Source organism: Protopterus annectens, chromosome 13.part0 (assembly GCF_019279795.1).
Source record: "Protopterus annectens isolate FY-2018-M chromosome 13.part0, PAN1.0, whole genome shotgun sequence".
NCBI lineage: Eukaryota > Metazoa > Chordata > Ceratodontiformes > Protopteridae > Protopterus > Protopterus annectens.
In genome coordinates this window covers 445,503,898-445,522,090 of record NC_056747.1, presented here as the reverse complement: position 1 = coordinate 445,522,090, position 18,193 = coordinate 445,503,898, and the positions used below count along the sequence as shown (strand labels likewise).

Below are 18,193 nucleotides of genomic sequence, written 5' to 3'. Positions count from 1 at the left end.
GGAAACTCCTGGCAAAACCTCTGGCCATCCGGCGGCATTTGCGCTTCCCAAACACTAACGTTAAATCTAGCACGAGGTATCTGTTTCAGTTAGACATCCGGTTAAATACTGAGGCAAAATATTTCAACATCACAGTAGCATCTGGCATAAGAGCAGTGACTTCAACTCCATGCATTGGATGATGAGGTTTTTTTAGTGTTTTGTTCAGATCTCATGAATTAATACATATTCTGACATAATTTGAGCTTTTCTTATGAGCTACGACCATGGAAGATGCCCATTCAGTTGGCGTTAATAAATCTACTGGACAAATTACACTTTGCTGCATCATTTTATTTAGTTCGGCTTTGACTCTGTTCTGCATATTGGACCTTTCCTGGTTGGTCTGACAACTGGATCTAACTTCATGGCGTACACAACTGGTAGTTTGCCTAGTTTGTCTTCGAAAAGATCAGCATAGGTAGTGAAAATAAACTAGGCAAAATTAGAACAGTGGTCTTTTAAGCTAAAATGATGGACTTCCTTGTTAAATGAAAGCAGTTCCAGTTTCAAACTGTCTCTGAGGCCTAATGATGACTGTAGGTGCCTCTTGACCACATAAAATTGCAAGTCACAGATGTTCTCAACTAGCAGAGTAACATGAAAGCACTACTGAACCTTCAGTCTAAATTTCTTCACCATTGTAAGCAACAAGCTTCACACACTTTGCCAAATCAAGCTTCTCATCAGCTCATACTCTAGCAAATGTTTCTGCTGACATAACGTTGCAATTTGAACCGGAATCACCTTTGAGCTCTATGGAAATTCCATTTATCTAAACAGTGCAAAATACTTCATTCTTTGCCCATAAATCTACTGTGTTGACCATTTCATTAAGCACAGACATACAATCAACATAAAAAGTAGGGTCACAGCCTTCTAATTGATCAACTAGTCTCTCTGAATGTTCTCTTTTAATAAAAGAAAGTGTCTTATTTGATTTACAAAACCTTTTGAAATGATTCCACTTATTGCATTTGTGACATTGCTGATCAAAAGTTAAGCACTTTTCTCTTTTAGACTCATGATTTCCACCACAATTACGACAGATAGCAATGAAACTGTCTGGGGGCCCATTCGGTTTGCGGACTTCCTCTTGTGCCTCACCGAGACTGTGCCAACTCTGGAATTTATTAGAAAAGTATGGGATTTCCCTGCGACTGTTGTAGGGGTTACAGTTGCTGCCATGTGCTTGGGCCTGTTTCTCTTAACCACGTGCCGCATTCTATCAGCAGTAGCTCTAGAAGTTACTGGACGCATGCATTTCTCATTTGTATGCATGTTTGTGCGCTTTTCTGTAAGCTCATATAGTTGACAAACCTCAATGGCCTTATTCAAAGTTAAATCACTGTCACGAAGAAAAATCTCTCACAGCATCATCTTTACCACCACACACGTCTGTCTTAACGCCTCCCTTAAATCAAGAAATCTGCACATTTTAGCTTTATTTCTCCAGTCAGTTATATATACTGCAAAAGTTTCACCAGGCTTTTGATCTCTTGTGTAAAGCAAGTGCCTTTCTATTGTAATATTTGTTTGGGGGTTATACATTTCTCTAAGTTTACGTTTTAAGTAATCTGGTCTTCCCCTTGACTCAGCCAAGTACCCACTATATGGTGGTTTCTCCCCTCCTGCAAACACAGCAGATGCATACACAAATGAACACTCTCTTTCTATGCCTTCTGAACCAGCTAGATTAAGCAGAATAAATGTCTTTGTACTGTCATCTTTATCAGAAAATGCAACTTGTATGAAAATAATGTACTCTTGCTCAAACACTCTCCAATTATCTGCAATATTATTATCAAAGATGAGACGTCCTGGTTTTCAAAATCCACCTACCACGTTGATAAATTGTGCCCAAACACACTAAAAATATGGCCTTTCTAATTATGTTCGAACATGCACACACGCAGTCAGTACTTGTAATAACAGTCAAATGCACAATAAACTCTCCGAAATACTGTACTTTTCTAAATATGCTTTGAAATGTCTGTATTTTACGACATAACTGTACTGTAACATTGCACAAACTTGCAAACACTTCATACACCTTGGATATCTCAAACAGCTTTAATTAATGTGAAAAAGTGTGTGCTATGAACTACTTCAAAAAATGTGGTGGTTTTCCTTATTTTATGCGATTCGGACTAATTCAAACAGTTTCCGTAGCTATTTGAATATTTTTATCAATATGTCGCAGTTTCACACATTTCGTTTAACTAGAAATTCTTTTACAGTGTTCCGAGTGCAACAGTTTATATTTTTGTGAATGCAAAATCATTTGAGTGGGCATTGATGCCCAAAATATATTTCTGACCTTTTTGCAAGTTATACGTGCAGTAGGGATGATTCATTCCTGTACATTCTTCCAACATTAACGGAGTGCCTCTCGGTCCTGGATCTGGATCCCACTTCTGACACCATGTCACTCACTCACCTTGCTTCACAAGCAAAGACGAACAGGCAAGGTAGTTTGTTCAACTGCTTTATTATGTAGAAACAGATCAGGATGGATAGCAGCAGTACAGAATATAAACAAACTGATTAACTGATGGACTACACAGACATACATGCTTACATCTCAACAGCTTACTACAAAATGGTACTCAGACTTGCACGTGCTCAATATTTATACACTTGTGCAAGCACCTAGAAAGCTTCTTAAAGGTATACATACATGCTGATGTACAAGTAGGAACAACATCTGTAAAACTCAGTGCGGACAAGTCAATGACACACAATCAGTAGACTTTCAAACTTGCAGTTTTTTTTTCCAGGTGTTCTAACTGAACGAAGTGCAGTCTGAAAACAAATACTACGTTTTCTCACAATCTGTAATCTAATAGTGTATTATGGGACAGATTTAGTTTTGGAAAGGAATCGGGATGTTTTCCCCCATGAGGGCAGACAAGGATACAAATAAATAAAATAATTAAATAAAATTAGGAACGAGTACTTTTTTGCTGTAGGCAGCTTTGGGAGGTGCAGTAATTCATGGCAAGATAAATATGTTTTTCATCATTTGCCCAGAGTGGTCCTTTAAACTCGTGTTCTGGTAAAAGGATAGCACTCCAGCTGCTACACACATGGAATAACTATGACATTATTAGAGAAATTAAATGTTCACTAACATTTTTTCCAATATGCCAGCTTTAAATTCTTACCTTGTAAGTGGCTCTGAGGTCAATCCAACCATTCAAAATATCAGGTTTTCTAAGTTGTTTTCTTCTGCATTCATACTGCAAACACACACCTAGATCCCAATCTACATAAGACAGTTAAATACAATGGTCATAGTTAGCTCAGAGAAGTTAACACCAATTAAACACCACAACTAATATATGCCTTTAAAATGGGTTAAACCCACATGCCAGACAAAATATTTAGATCAATGAAGTATCTACTGATGGAGCCTAATGGACTGCTCACTGTAGGACAAATAATAAAGTACAGTTGTGCAAGATACTATTACAGCAAAGCTACAGATCACTAACAGTCAGTTTGGACTTTTTTAATCCATTGCTTTATTTTTTCCCCCACTCATGATCAGTGCTGGTTTCATGCCTTCCTTTGAAAGCACCTACATAAGGGCACAAGACATTCCTGCATATGCAATGCTGTCAAGTCTTTTAATGTTCTTTGAGCCACACAAATCAAAAAATATAACAAATCCAACAATGTTAATGAAAACACTTCACTAAGAAACAGTTATACTGAAGTCATACACAACTTAGCTGGGGGAAGGAAGAGGGTAGCTTCAATTTTACAGTAACCTCTCAAAAACCTGGTACATTAAGAATTCTATTTACTTATAATATCTTGTTGAGGGGGAGACATTATAACAGTAAATCATAACATTTGGGTTGACTCCCAAGCAGTATATTGCTCTAGGAGATGAGTTAGAGTCACTAACAGCAGAGTCATGCAAAGCCAGATTCTATTCTATCCCCAGACTGTGCCTCCAGCTTTCATTGGGGAAGGTGTGTTGACAGCTTTCCACAAGGAAGCTTTCACAGCACCTTGTGAAGACATTTTTCTAAACTATGCTGCTGAAGCTGAGGTTGCTGAATTGGAATATGCAAAAATATAGCATATCAAGAGAGGTAGCTGGTGCATAAAATAAAATCAACATGGGCAATATCTTACAGCATAGAGTTTATTGTATGAATTGAGGGCTTTTGTCTCTGTACGAGACTTCTTCAGAACTGAATCAAATGCCCATGCTGGTATATATAATAAAAACCTAATCATTCAATTACCAATTGATTTAAATTAAAAAAAAGTTAATTGTGTCTATTAAAACTTGTAACACCAGATCAGTAAAAGCAGGTGGTAAATATAAATTTAAATTAGTTTTAATAAATTCACCACTAGATGTCTAAGCATAGTAGTGGGGTTAAAATAAACTAAGACTTAAAAATGCTAGAAATAATCAAAAACTTCATAATTACTCAAGGGCCATGTTAGACATACTCCAGGATAGTAATACATATTTACAAACATCAATGAACCAAATCAACATATCAACATTGCTTACAGGAGAATAGACTACTGTTTAGAGACATCAGGGTAGACAGGACTGACCTCGACACAACATTTTAAGGAGAGACAACTCCATTATTCCCACAATGTTTGGTATATCCAAAGTACACAAAAGTATATCCAATTAACCTTTTAGGCCCATTGTATCAGCACATGGGTCTAAAACACATGCCATAGAAATATTTATAGATAGGCTGTTAAAACCATTTTCCATGGACAGCCATCTTTTAAAAGACTACTGGGATTTCTTGGGGAAGATTAAACATATTTTATGAGAAAGTGATATTGGGTTTCTAACAGTCGATACTGTTGATCTTTTAACCAGTAAACCCATAGAGCAAGGTATGGAATTATTCCATTAGGGGCTCTTACAGTTGCAATTTTTAAATACTGACAAAATTAAGAAAATTGAAGAATGTATACTGTTGGTACTTGAAAATGATTTCATATATTTTGAGTGTGAATTCTTCAAACATGTTTCTGGGGTAGCAATGGGTTCAGTATGTGTTCCCACGTATGCCAATCTTGTTTTACATGCATGGCAGCTTTTACATGTTTTACACAGTGAATTTTTTATATTTTCTAAAATATACCTACACTACACCTTGATGACATTTATTTTATGGTCAAGACTAGAAGAAAGCATTAGTAGTTTTATAGAATACCTTCATACTACAATAGGATTCTTGAGATTCACCTACACACAGCTACTCACAAATGAATTACTTAGATACTATTACCAAAACAGATTATGGATTTAAAATCGAACATATATAGAAAACCTATGTACAGTAACACTTATTTACATTATTCAAGTTCTTACCCCCATCACCAGATAGTTTGGTTAGGGGACAAACCAGCAGGTTGGCTCGTATAAGACAAAAAAAAGTACATTAAAAAACATGTTCTAAGACAGGGGCTACCCGAGGCAAATGCTTGAGGTAACAAATGAAGTTGTGATGAGCAGGAAATCAAAATTCAAACCATTTCTGGGTATAGGTCTAAATAAACTAGACACTGTACTTCTGCTTTTGGAACTGTTACGGTTTTGGAATACAACGAATTCTATGACATCAGAAGTATTATTGAAAAGAAACTGGAACATTCTTAGATCCAATACATCTATATTTACTATTGCAGGGAGCCAACCGAGAATAGTTAGTAAAGTGTCAATGAATTTAAAGAATTTGTTTGAGCATGGGGGAAGGTGAAAAGAGACTATTATTTATAAGAAGACAGAGAAGTGTGGAAATTGTAAATAGTGTAAGACATATTATTCAGGCTTAACAAATACTTATAAATGAACACATCAGATTTAATCAAAGGAAATTGCTTAAATACAGGCATAGTTTATTTAGCCAAATGTAATACAGGTTTGTCATTTTATATAGGTAAGACAGAGGGGGCTTCAAGGAAAATAATATACGAGCACTACTACAACATTAAAATCAAAAGCAACATTAGTGTTCTTTATAAGCATTCCTGCCAATGTTCTAATTTTGAAGGTTTCAGTTTTGGTTTTCTTGGTAAAATCACCATTAATCCCAGGGGTGGTGATTGGGAGAACAGACTTGAATTCAAGGAACTTTTGTGGCAACTAAAACTTCATGCCAGTACACCACCAGGGTTGAATGTTATTATTTCAATAAAACCCATTTTGAAATTAAGGACAGAGGATTTGTAAAGCACTGATTAACTCAAGATTGGATTAATATTTTTATAAAGTTTTTAATTATTTCTAGCATTTTTAACCACACCACGATGCTTAGAGAAATAGTGGTGAATTTGTTAAATATAAATTTTAATTAGTGTTAACAACTGTTTTTACTGATGTTTTGGTGTTACAATTTTAACAGCCACAATTAACTTTAATTAAATCAATTGGTAATTGAATGATTACGTTTTTACTACATATACCAGCAAAGGGATTTGATTCAATTCCGAAGAAGTCTCATACAGAGAAGAAAGCACTTACTTCACACAAACTCTACATTGTACATATATTACCTGTGCTGATATTATTTTGTGCACCAGCTACCTCTCTTGATATGCTACATTTTTGGTTAATTATAGACAGCGTATCTAAACCAGTGTTTCAGTTAGTGGTTTTATTCAGTGCTGGAATGGAGTTTAATTCAACTGAACTGGAGACCATTCATCAGAAGGGCTGTTACTAGCCAAGAAGTAATGATGAATGGTGTTGACGTTTTATCCCCAGGGAACCTTACACAACTAGTAACACTATTATCTAAAGTTTCCTCATCATTAGCAGAAGTGGCCAACATTAAATCCATTGCAGGATTTGCAATTGACTTTCAATCCACTTCGTATTTTCATGACACCAGCAGATGTGGAAGTGATGACCCCATTTGTACTGGAAGAGGAAGCCTTCAGAGTACACATATGCAAAAAGTTAGAGGACCAGGTTTCTTCCCAACACACATTAACAAATGCTCCAACTGACTGGTTAGAATGGCAAAAGCAACAGGACGGCGATGGATAGTATTTTGGACACACAGAATGTCACTACCTTAAACAGAGACTGGATATGTCACAGCACTGGCAAGTGCAAATTAAACACATTTAATGAGTTGGATGCATGCAACCATATGGCGGGTGGTTTTGATAGTAACTATTTGAACTGGTTAAACCAATCTTTCTCAGGTTGTTTTTCTGACATTTTGACTGTTAATTCTGGTCAGAATAACCCAGTTCTTGGTTGAGTTAATTTTTTGTCTTTAAAAAAAAATCTATTTTCTTGATGTAATCTAAACTTTACAAACTCAGAAGTTTACAAGTTGAGGTCTTTTACTTACAAGAATGTATTAGTAGGAAGGTGGTACCTCAAGGGTTATGTGAGGAAATTACTAAAGATTGTGCATTTTTTAGGACTTTGACTGTTGCAGTATAGAAATTACGCAGTTAGTCAAAAGGAATTTGAATCTTAAGAATGTTAGTCAAGAAATAACTTGTTTAAATAATTGCATTACTAATAACTTGTAATTTTTTCAAGGTTTTTATGAAAATGTTTCTTTTAAACCCGAAAGAAAGTGTATTGATCTAATTAAGAAAAAAAGTAAGAAAGTTAAAAGAGATGTCAAAAAATATAAAAACAAGGCATATATTACTTCATTATCCATTTAATAACATTTCAGTACAGGCCAGTAAAGTAGTTCATGGGGCAGCATCGGATGGATGTCTGGAAGACGTTCATGAACAAGACACTGACAGGGACCACAACCAAGGTACAATACACTTTAGTGAGGATGATTTTCCACCATTACGTGGATCAGAGAGGTTAGCTTCACATGGTACGAGTCCCACCCCAGACATAGGATTTGAAAACTATGAGCATTTTTCCAGCGACATCACATCCTCCATCCCAGAGATGAAACAAGGGAAGGGGCAGGAACAATAGAGATTATTACAAGCACTTACAGGAGTTTAATTTTAAACCACAAAGGCTACAATATTTTTAATTACACCAGCAATGACACCACCCCTGACTATTTCTCCCTTTTTCAGAAAGGATTCAAATTTGTACCTCAAAGACATTTTAGTTTGGCTTTCTAAATCTGTCCATCGCCCTAGACCCTCGATTAGGGGGATGAACAGAGGAACTTTTCTCAGCTAGTTCCTTTTTGGTGGCCACTGCTACCACCATGGCGTCTACTGTTAACCATTTTTCCCCAGTGTTGTTGGTCCTCGGGAGTACAGAGAATCTTATCTGGTCTCTAGGGAATCGGTTCTATGGAATCAGGAGCTTTCAAAGCCCACTGAGCGATCAGCTTAATGAGAGTCACACAGGAAGTAGATGTGTGAGAACCAAAGGCTTGCAAGTATACAGACTCCTTGGAGGTAGGGTCTTTAGACTTCGTTACCCCTCTGTTTAAGGATCTCAGGAATGTCACCAAAGCAGACATCTTCCGGGGGTGACTGGGGGGAACCCTCCCCATCGAAATCAGTGTCCTCAGTGGCAGACTCTTCAGGACAGTCCAGGTGTTTCCTCTTGCATGTTTTCTTCTGAGGAGGCTCCTCAGTGCGGGATGTCTAAGGAAGACTCGGAAGAAGGATGATCCTTTTGCTGAGATCTCTTGCAACCTTGGAGCTCACTGTTGGGGCATGGAGGCTGGTGGAAGCTTCAGGTAAGAAGGGAGTCAGAGAATGAAACTCCGGCACAGCAGGACCCACCCGAGAGCCTGAGGTGGCCAATGCCCTCTCCATAGCCTGGAAGGCACCCCCCCTCAAACAACGATGGCAGCCCGGAACTGAGAAAGACAAACTTGGAACCGGAGTCCCTCCCCGCCCCAAGAGACCTGCCTCCAAACTAAGAGCCGAGGAAGGACTCCCTAAAAGCTGGAGTCCCAAGAGGCAAGGACGACTCAGAATAAAACACAGGAGTCGACTCAAACCTCTTAGCCCCAGCAGTGGAGCCACAATCTCTGGAATCTGTCGGTTCCAAAGAAGGCAGATTCGAGTCCAAAACTGAAGATAAAAGGGCTGTTGATGCCGGAGCAACTGGAGCCTGAGTGGTCGGAGTGGGGATCTCTAAGGCCTCCGAGGAGGTCAGAGGAGAAAGAACTGGTGGGAGAAAACATACCTGCTCCAGGTGGGAGAGGACTTTGAGAAGTAGTAGAAAGACTCCTAGCCGTTAGGAGCTGATCCGCCAATCTCAATACATCTACATCATTGAGACTCCTGGAAGAGCGAACAGACAATCCCAGAGGGGCATTCTGGCCTTTCTTATAAAGGGGGATAGAAAGCTGACCAAGGAAGGGGGGGGTCAATAGAAGGGAAATACCTTGCCCTGGGTGTATATAAAGGTTCACTTTTCGGCACCGAGGAGGAAAGTAAGACATGTTGCAGTGCAGTAGGAGATGTTGGCACCTACCAGGAAACTGAAGAAGCTGGTGCCGGTGCTGAAGGCGTTGAGGTGGCTGGTACCAAGTAAGAAGTCCGTTCTGAGACCTTTGGAACCTTAACTCTCGGTTCCGAGGAGGAACCAACGGAAGAGGGTTTGTGCTTTTTTGAGATCAGTACCGATGGTGAAGTCAGTACCGAATGACTAGTTTTGGAACCAGAGGCCTTTGGAGACTTATTGGCTTTGGATAAGCTGCTTCAAATGGGGTTTTAAGAATAAGCTTATTGCAATGTTCTACCAAGGCCCAAGTGCTGAAGGCCTGGCAGATGGAGCACTCCAAATCCAAGTGTGGAGCAACTAAAAAATAAATGCAGGCAGAATGCCCATCAGAGTTAAGCATTTTCCACCCACAGTCCTGGCACTTCTTAAACAGTCGTGCCTTTGGACTTGTCTGCCATGTTGATGAGTAAGAAGGGGAAGAAAGTCAACAGGCGGAAAAAACAGTCTCACACACACAAAGGACAGATGGAAAAAATTTTACCAACAATGGTACTGGAGAACTACTTAATGGTAGAGCGGAAGAGAGAAAGAAAAGAAACTACCAGCGATGGTAGGGGGAACGTATACCAATGGGCATGGAGGAAACTCACTCGCTCAAAAAAAAGGTGGGCAGAGATAAGAAAATCTAGAGTTTTATTAATAAAAGGAAAAAAGGAAAGTAGACAGATTAATTATTTTAATATCTACTTAGCTGCGAGAGGAGAGTCAGCTGGCACATACAAGAGTGGCAAACGAGATCTGAGGTAATAGAGAGAGGCATTGTGGGCACAGTCTTGGCTTGAGAGATTTTTGGCTGGCACGAGATGTAGAATAGCCGAACCGGTTCCATGGATCAGAACAGACTATCCAAGAGTCAAGAATAGATGAAGATTGACATCAGATGGAGTGTTTTTAACCCCATACTACATCCCACCATTCAAGTTTTTGAACAAGCTTGTTTGGATGACCTGAACAGAATTGGCATGAACAAGAAGTTGGTACAAAGAAAGTTGACATTTAACAAAAGAAAAATAATGAACAACCTGATAGAAATATTAGACTAATGCAACCTGACAAGGGTGGCGGCATGGTACTTTTTGACTCCCACAATTACTCAGGGGCCATGTTAGACACACTCCAGGATGATAATACATATTTACAAGGAACCAAATCAACATTGCTTACAGGAGAATAGACTAACCTTTGGAGGACCTCAGGGTAGACAGAAGGATTGACCTTGACACATACAACTTTTTTAGAGAGACAACCTCATTATTCCCACAATTTTTGGTACATCCAAAATACACAAACATTTATCAGAGCCCCCTTTAAGGCCCACTGTATCAGCTCATAGGGCTAAAACACATGCCATAGGAGTATTTGTAGATAGGCTCTGAAAATCATTTTCCATGGGCAGCCATCTTTTAAAAGACTCCTGGGATTTCTTAGGGAGGATTAAAAATACTATACAGGAAAGTAATATTGGGTTTCTAACTGCCAACATCATTGATCTTTTTTCCAGTATACTCGTAGAGAAAGGTATGGAATAATTCCCTAATGGGCTCTTACATTAGCAATTTTTAAATACTGAAAAAATTAAGATAATTGAAGAATGTTGATTGAAAAAAATGTCATATATTTTGAGGGTGAATTCTTCAAACAAATTTCTGGGGCAGCAATAAATTCTACTTTCTAGTACCCTTGCTGATATTATGTACCAGCTACCTCTTTTGATGCGCTATATTTCTGGTTATTAGTTATAGACAGAGTATCTACACCAAACAGTGTTTCAGTGAACTGTGCCTTGCTAAGGTTCATTGTCCTTGTCACTGTGAAATGCAACACAGTTGGGCAGCCATTTAGTTACTGAAAGAAAGGCAATTCTCTTTTTTGAAGGAAATAGTACCCTTCTGACACAATAAGACAGCTATTTATGCAACTTACACAAAATTTCCTTTACCGTCATACTTGCATTAAAAGAATTTCAGCTTAATAGATTTATAGCTCTGAGAGCTTCTGGCATAAAATGAATCGATCATTGTCAGCAACCCCTGTGGTACGGTGGTTTATACATGACAGCTTGTCTTCTCTCAGTTGCAGCAGCCAGTACCATTTTCCAGGAGATGCACATTCGTACTGGGCAATATGCCTATTTGGCAGTCTTAAGTGAGGAACATCTTTCTGGAAGGCCTTAAAAGGTTTGCTCTACATGTGGGCACATTGGAACACAAGCAAAAACTTCTACCTTGATGAAAGATAGAATGATAAAAGTTTAATAAATTAAGTTAATCTAAGGTTCTTGGGATAGGACCATCCAACATGATATTAACCTTGTGCTGCAGACTAGCAGATATTTTCCATTTCCCTGGATGGGATTCATATTAATCTTCTGGATTCTTTTAGGATGTTCAGGATATGAGTGGAGAAGAAATCACTATTACAGATTAAGATTCCATCCTTCAAGCTGATTATGTCTTCACATACTGTGCAGATCATTGCCTTGCCACTGTCAGTAAGGTTTAATGTAGAGCAGATGGTCCTACAGGAAGAATGGTCTGGTCAGTGATTGAGAAAGCCAGTGATGTTACTGACAGCAGAACACTATAAACATAAATGTGTGTCCTGTTTTATTTTTAGCAGCAAGTTTTGAAACTTAAAATGATGAGAAGGTTCAGAGTAAAGTCAGATATGAAGGAAAATAAATGGTATCTAATTTCTAAACTGCCTGATGGGGAAGGAGGAAGCAAAATGTTTGACTTGACTACTGAGGTATGTGGTTGATAGCTCCAGTTCTGGTACACCCTACAATAAACACTTGGACCCAACTTTCATTCATATGCTGGAATTATTTTTGTTCTAGAAAGCCTGCTATTTGATTGTAGAATCCTACCAGATACACTATTCCACTGTCTGACAATTTTTCAGTGCTTCTTCACAACCTTGAAAAGATTGTGCTCCCTTTTGTAACTGTTGTGTACTTTTGTATATAGTCTGTATTGATATGAAGCTGGTCTAGGTGAACATTAAATTGAAAACTTGTTAATGCCCTGTAGGCTGCCTGCATCTCCTTTAGGCTGATGTGAAGAAGGCTTCCTTGTAGAGTCCAGTTGCCCTTTACTGAGAGATTACTGAAATGGACCGAGTATAATCACGAGTGTCTTTTAGATACTGTACTTCTGATGCCACTAATAAGGACAGTCCTGTGGATAGGCAATTTCACCAATGGCATTACTTATCACACTGAGGGAAGAATAAGAGTCTCTCAAAAATCTGTGGACCAAGTGAAGAGATTTGAGATGCCATTGTCTTTTTTATATACAGCTTTACATAATGGGTTAGAAGAATGCAAGATTACATGCATTCCATCACTCTTCGGAACTGTCTTGCTTATAATGATCTGCTGTTCAGAAAATTCTCTCTACTGCTTGAATCTATGTCTGCTTGCTTGGAGCACGAAAATTCATAAATAGAGTCCATAACTGCTTGCAAAATAATTACTGAAGTTGTAGTAGTAGAAATTACTTCCTGTAGCTCAACATCACTTTTAGAGATTGCTCCAACAGAAGTGAACAACTATGTAACCAATAAAGATGAGGAAAAAAGGACAACTCTAGCCACTCGACCAACGATAGACAAATTTAATAGCAACAATCCACAAGTGTTTAGCGCTTTCAACTGTAACAAACAGTCTTCATCAGAACACTTCATATCAATTGTATTCAAAATATATACTTTCATGACATCACTAAATTTAAAAATCCCGCCAAAACTCTTAAAGCTACAGTTTGATCCATGAATACAAAACTACATTATGTATTATATATAGTATAAATAAAATTGTGCATCATAAACATTAAAAGACATAAAACAAAACATAACATGACATAACTATGTACAATTTTTAATCTAATGCTAAAAAAGGTTTAATACTGATGTGATCGTTTATACCAGGAATTCTGGTAGCATCAGTATAAATCTGCCATTTGCTTTCAAATAAAGCTAACAGCATTTTCCAATTACCTCCCCTGGATGAACAATTAACCTGATCAATAATAGAAAATAAAAACTTATGTTGACTGCCTTTATCTAGAATATGTCTGGATAAGGCGTTATTTCTATCCTGCTTCTGAATTCTATAATAGTGTTCATATATGCGTTTTTTAAGGGAACGCTCTGTTTTTCCTATATAATAGGCAGAGCAGGATATACATGTTGCAAGGTAAACCACTTGCTTGGTATTACAATTACCATTCCTACACTTTATAATAGTTCGATTTATATCTTGAAGTGGGATACTTGTAACTTCATTAATATACCTGCACTGATTGCAAGAACCACACTTGCGGGTGCCCTTGTAGAGATTAGTGTGTGTATTGCTGGTATAAGTTCTTTCTAATAACCTTTTCAAGTTTGGGGCCGTCTTATAAACACATCTGGGGAAAGGATCCCAATCGTGTCCCATATTATGATCGGTGAATACATCCCAATGTCTTTGCAGGATCTCTTTTACAGTGTGCACGAATGGTGTGTAAGTTAATACACACACCCTACCTGATGGTATCGGACCATTAGAACCCTGTATAATCCTGTTATCAGGACTGTTCTGATCCAATTGCCCTAGTAATGGGCGATATTTCTTTCCCCATTCCTTAAATACATACTCTGTGGTATCCTTGAGCATGTATTCCGGATATGCACGCTTTTGAAAAAGATTGTAAATATTCGATATTTCCTTCTCTAACATCTCTAATGTTGAAGTCATCCGGGCTGCTCTAATGCATTGACCTTTAACCACATTTCGGAATATGTGTGGTGGATGGTTACTTGTGTAATGTAAGTAATCATTGGAAAATGTGGGTTTCCGATGAATTCTAGTAGCAAATCCATCGTCTAGATGGCTGACCATAACATCTAAGAAAGATATTTGTTGTGTGTTATAATCGTGTGTAAACTTTAGAAATGTTGTAGACTCATTCAAAAAATTCATGAACTCATCAATCTTAACAGTAGGTGCCTTCCATAATATAAATATATCGTCCAAATATCTCACATAAAATTCTATATCCACATAATACTTGCTGGTGAACAAATATTCTAGTTCCCAAGACAGCATCACTAAGTTCGCAAAAATGGGTGCGCAAGACGCACCCATTGCTACTCCTTGTGTCTGTCTGAAATATTCCCCCTGAAACTCAATATAGTTGTGCTCTAAAACCAGTGACATCATGTCACAGATTAGACATATTTTGTCCCAACTATATCCTGAATAAAGTCTCAAGCTGTTAGCAAAATATTCCAGCCCTATATCCTTGGGGATACATGAGAACAGATCAACGACATCAGTTGTCAAAAAAGTTAAATTGGCACTCCATTTATCCTTTGTAAGTTTTCTTAAAAAGTCCCATGAATCTTTGACAAGGTGTGGGATCTCAAGATATATATGTTTTAACCATCTGTCAATCAAGACGCCTATATTGAATGTTTTAGAATGTGAGCCTGACACTATGGGTCTGAAAGGTGGCTGTTCTATTGATTTGTGAATCTTTGGTATACCCACCATTTTTGCCACAATGGGATAATCTTGTTTTAAGAATGAATAGATCTCATTGGTGATTCTACTGTCAATAAGATATTCTTCCAAAGCCAGGTCTATTCTTTTGTATCCAATATTGATCTGACTGATGGATATTCCTTCATAATTACCAGAACCATGCAATATATTATGTATTTGTGTATTATACTCATATGTATGAAAAATAACAACCCCACCTCCCTTGTCAGGCTTCATAATACGAATATCCTTGTTTTCTATGCATTTTTTAAGACACCTTCTTTCATCATTGGAGAGATTGTCCACTGCAGTAACACCATATTGTTTTTTGTTATGATAATGTAACCAATATATATCCTTACATACCAAATATTCGTAATTTTTAACCTGTGGGTGGGAATTCGGTATGCATGTACTTTTGTGTTTAAGTTCAGTACCTCCCACCTGGTTGTAATGAATGTCGCCTTTGTCACTTTTTACAGCTTTGTCAAATTGTGCCGCTAAGTTAAGCCTCCTGCAGAACAGTTTGACTTCCTTGATGTTATCCACTAAGTTGTTGTTTATAGTGGGGATGTATTTCATCCCTTTACTCATTAAGCTGAAGAAGGCAATATCTATATTTATGTCAGTGTAATTATAGACATTAAATCCATTGTAAGTGTTCAGGATATTTTGGTGCTGAGAAGAGTAATTATTAATAGTACTAATAGCACTCCTAACTTCTGCCCCTCCCTGTGGACTTGTATGTCTCTCAGTACTTAATAAAGAAAATCTGTTCTTATTCATCTCTTTTGTTTGGTCCACTGGGGACGTGTGTTTCTGGCTGGAAAGAATCGTCCCCCTTGAAAATTTTCATCTCTATGTGAACCATTACGCATATGTCTGAAGTCACTATCATGTTGTTTGACTTCATTGGTTCTATCTGATGGCCAAATGTAGGCTCGATTAGATTTGTAAAGTTCCAGATCCCGCGTCATTTTCCTATTTTTTCTTTCATAAATAGTCTGAGCCTTATTCTCAGCTATTGCAAATTGCTTGGTATATAAATCCTTCCACATATCAAAATCAATATGTTTCACTATAATGCTGTTCATACATTCTAATTCATTAGCTAGGATAATAAGTTTCTCATCATGATGTTTAATTAATAGTCTAATATATGCAAAACCAAAACCATCAAATAAATCATTGAATTCTTTAATAATTTCAGAACTATATGCTGTACCCAAGGGTAACTTAAAAAATCTGATTCCCTTGGGTACAATATTAGATTGCAAAAATTTAGATAAATACGCTGTATCAATTTTGGTGTTTTTAAACGATATCAGCTTTTTACCAAAGTCATATATAGTGTCTTTTAAAGTACTGGTTAACAGTACAGATGACTTTGTTTTGGAAAATTGTCCCCATTCAGCATCATTAAAATCATAACAATCACCTAAAAACTGTTGTATGAGACACTCTTCATGCCCATTCTGCGTGTTATGCTTGTTATGTTCATATAAACCACGTTCATTTCGTGCATATTTGTCTTGTTTAGGGCTATCTCATGAACAACATTGTCTTTAAAAACAGTACCTCTATGCCCAGGAATCGCTTTCCGTTTGTTGTTAGCGTATGTCTTAACCTGTGCGGTTGATTTGGGGCGTGCGCCAGTTCGTTCGGCTTCCTTACGCAATTTGCCAAAGCTGAAATCAAAAGTAACATCCTGCAATGGTGAGCTGTTGTCATGATTATTTCGAGGTTGTATCTCCAAAAATGGTGGAGATGTAAAACAATCCGACTGCACACCAAATGGTTCGTTGTGCAAGTCAATAGTACTGGCTTGCTTCCCCTCCGTATGTTTGAGTAGAACTGGAAATTCTCTATCGGGTGTAGCAAGTCCATCACCTGAAGATATTCCGTAACCCGGAATTGAAGCGTCTTTACCTTCTGGTATAGCTGAAACTAATTCCATATCCAAAATACAAGATTTTTCCTTACTGACAGTCACTAACTTAGTGACCAGTGTAAGTAGTTGATGCACCTCTTTTTGTAGAGCCGTAACATCGGCGCGTGGGATACTCAAAACATCAGGATTTCTCGATATAATCTCACCATCGTTGGACAATGAAGTCTGCTGAATCTCCTCGGATTCCATCATCTCAAAAATGACGAATACTCCAACAGAAGTGAACAACAACTATGTAACCAATAAAGATGAGGAAAAAAGGACAACTCTAGCCACTCGACCAACGATAGACAAATTTAATAGCAACAATCCACAAGTGTTTAGCGCTTTCAACTGTAACAAACAGTCTTCATCAGAACACTTCATATCAATTGTATTCAAAATATATACTTTCATGACATAATTAAATTTAAAAATCCCGACAAAACTCAAAGCTACAGTTTGATCCATGTATACAAAACTACATTATGTATTATATACAGTAAATTTTAAATTATAAATTTTCTCTCTGACTCCAGTTTGGCTTGTGATAGGCTCTTGTTCTTCTTTCTGTGCCCTGATTGCTCCATTTTTTCATTTTTTGTGTGTTCTGATTGTACCTTAATATTCCTCTGTGATTGGTCGGTTCCTTTATCTGTCTCTTGAGACGCGAACTTTCACCAAGTGCTTTCTTCTGTGCCGCTCCCCCCGTTTTTACTTTCCATTGATTATACACCACTATTCTCTCTTGCACGAATAATTCTTTACTACTTTTGTGTATATATGTTTTTCCCCCGTTTTGATTCATGTTTGATGAATACTCTCACTTGGCTTCCTTTACATCTTGATATATAGTAGATTTAATAGCCTGATGTTTCGCTATATATCCACTTGACGACCTTATTATTGATTTCTCATGGTCATGTTACAACCTGAAGTTTTACTGTATCACTATATCTTTTCTGTATCTTTATATCTATCCATACTACCTCTTTTTTCATTTTCTTATGTTATTGGTTTTTTTACATTAACTTTACTCCGTTTCTAGTATGTATGGTTACCTACCAAATTTATCAGCATTTTTTTGCCTGCTACGGATAGGCTCCATATGGTTACTATTGTGGCGTTATTGGACTGTTGAATATTCAGCTACACGTCACACAGCATGTCTCTATATTACAGCTGATTGGCTTTTAGTCCATGTCTAGAATTGCTTTGATTGGTCTCT

General features: G+C 37.6%; 1 protein-coding gene across 1 annotated transcript in view; it reads right to left on the bottom strand.

Moving 5' to 3' along the window:
* Positions 1-18,193, bottom strand: part of LOC122787396 (ERI1 exoribonuclease 2-like) — a 149,808-nt gene that overhangs the window by 113,708 nt on the left and 17,907 nt on the right. The window contains exon 3 of the mRNA XM_044054091.1: positions 3,207-3,307. Coding sequence (XP_043910026.1) covers positions 3,207-3,307 — 101 coding nt within the window. The remainder of the gene's footprint in view (positions 1-3,206; positions 3,308-18,193) is intronic.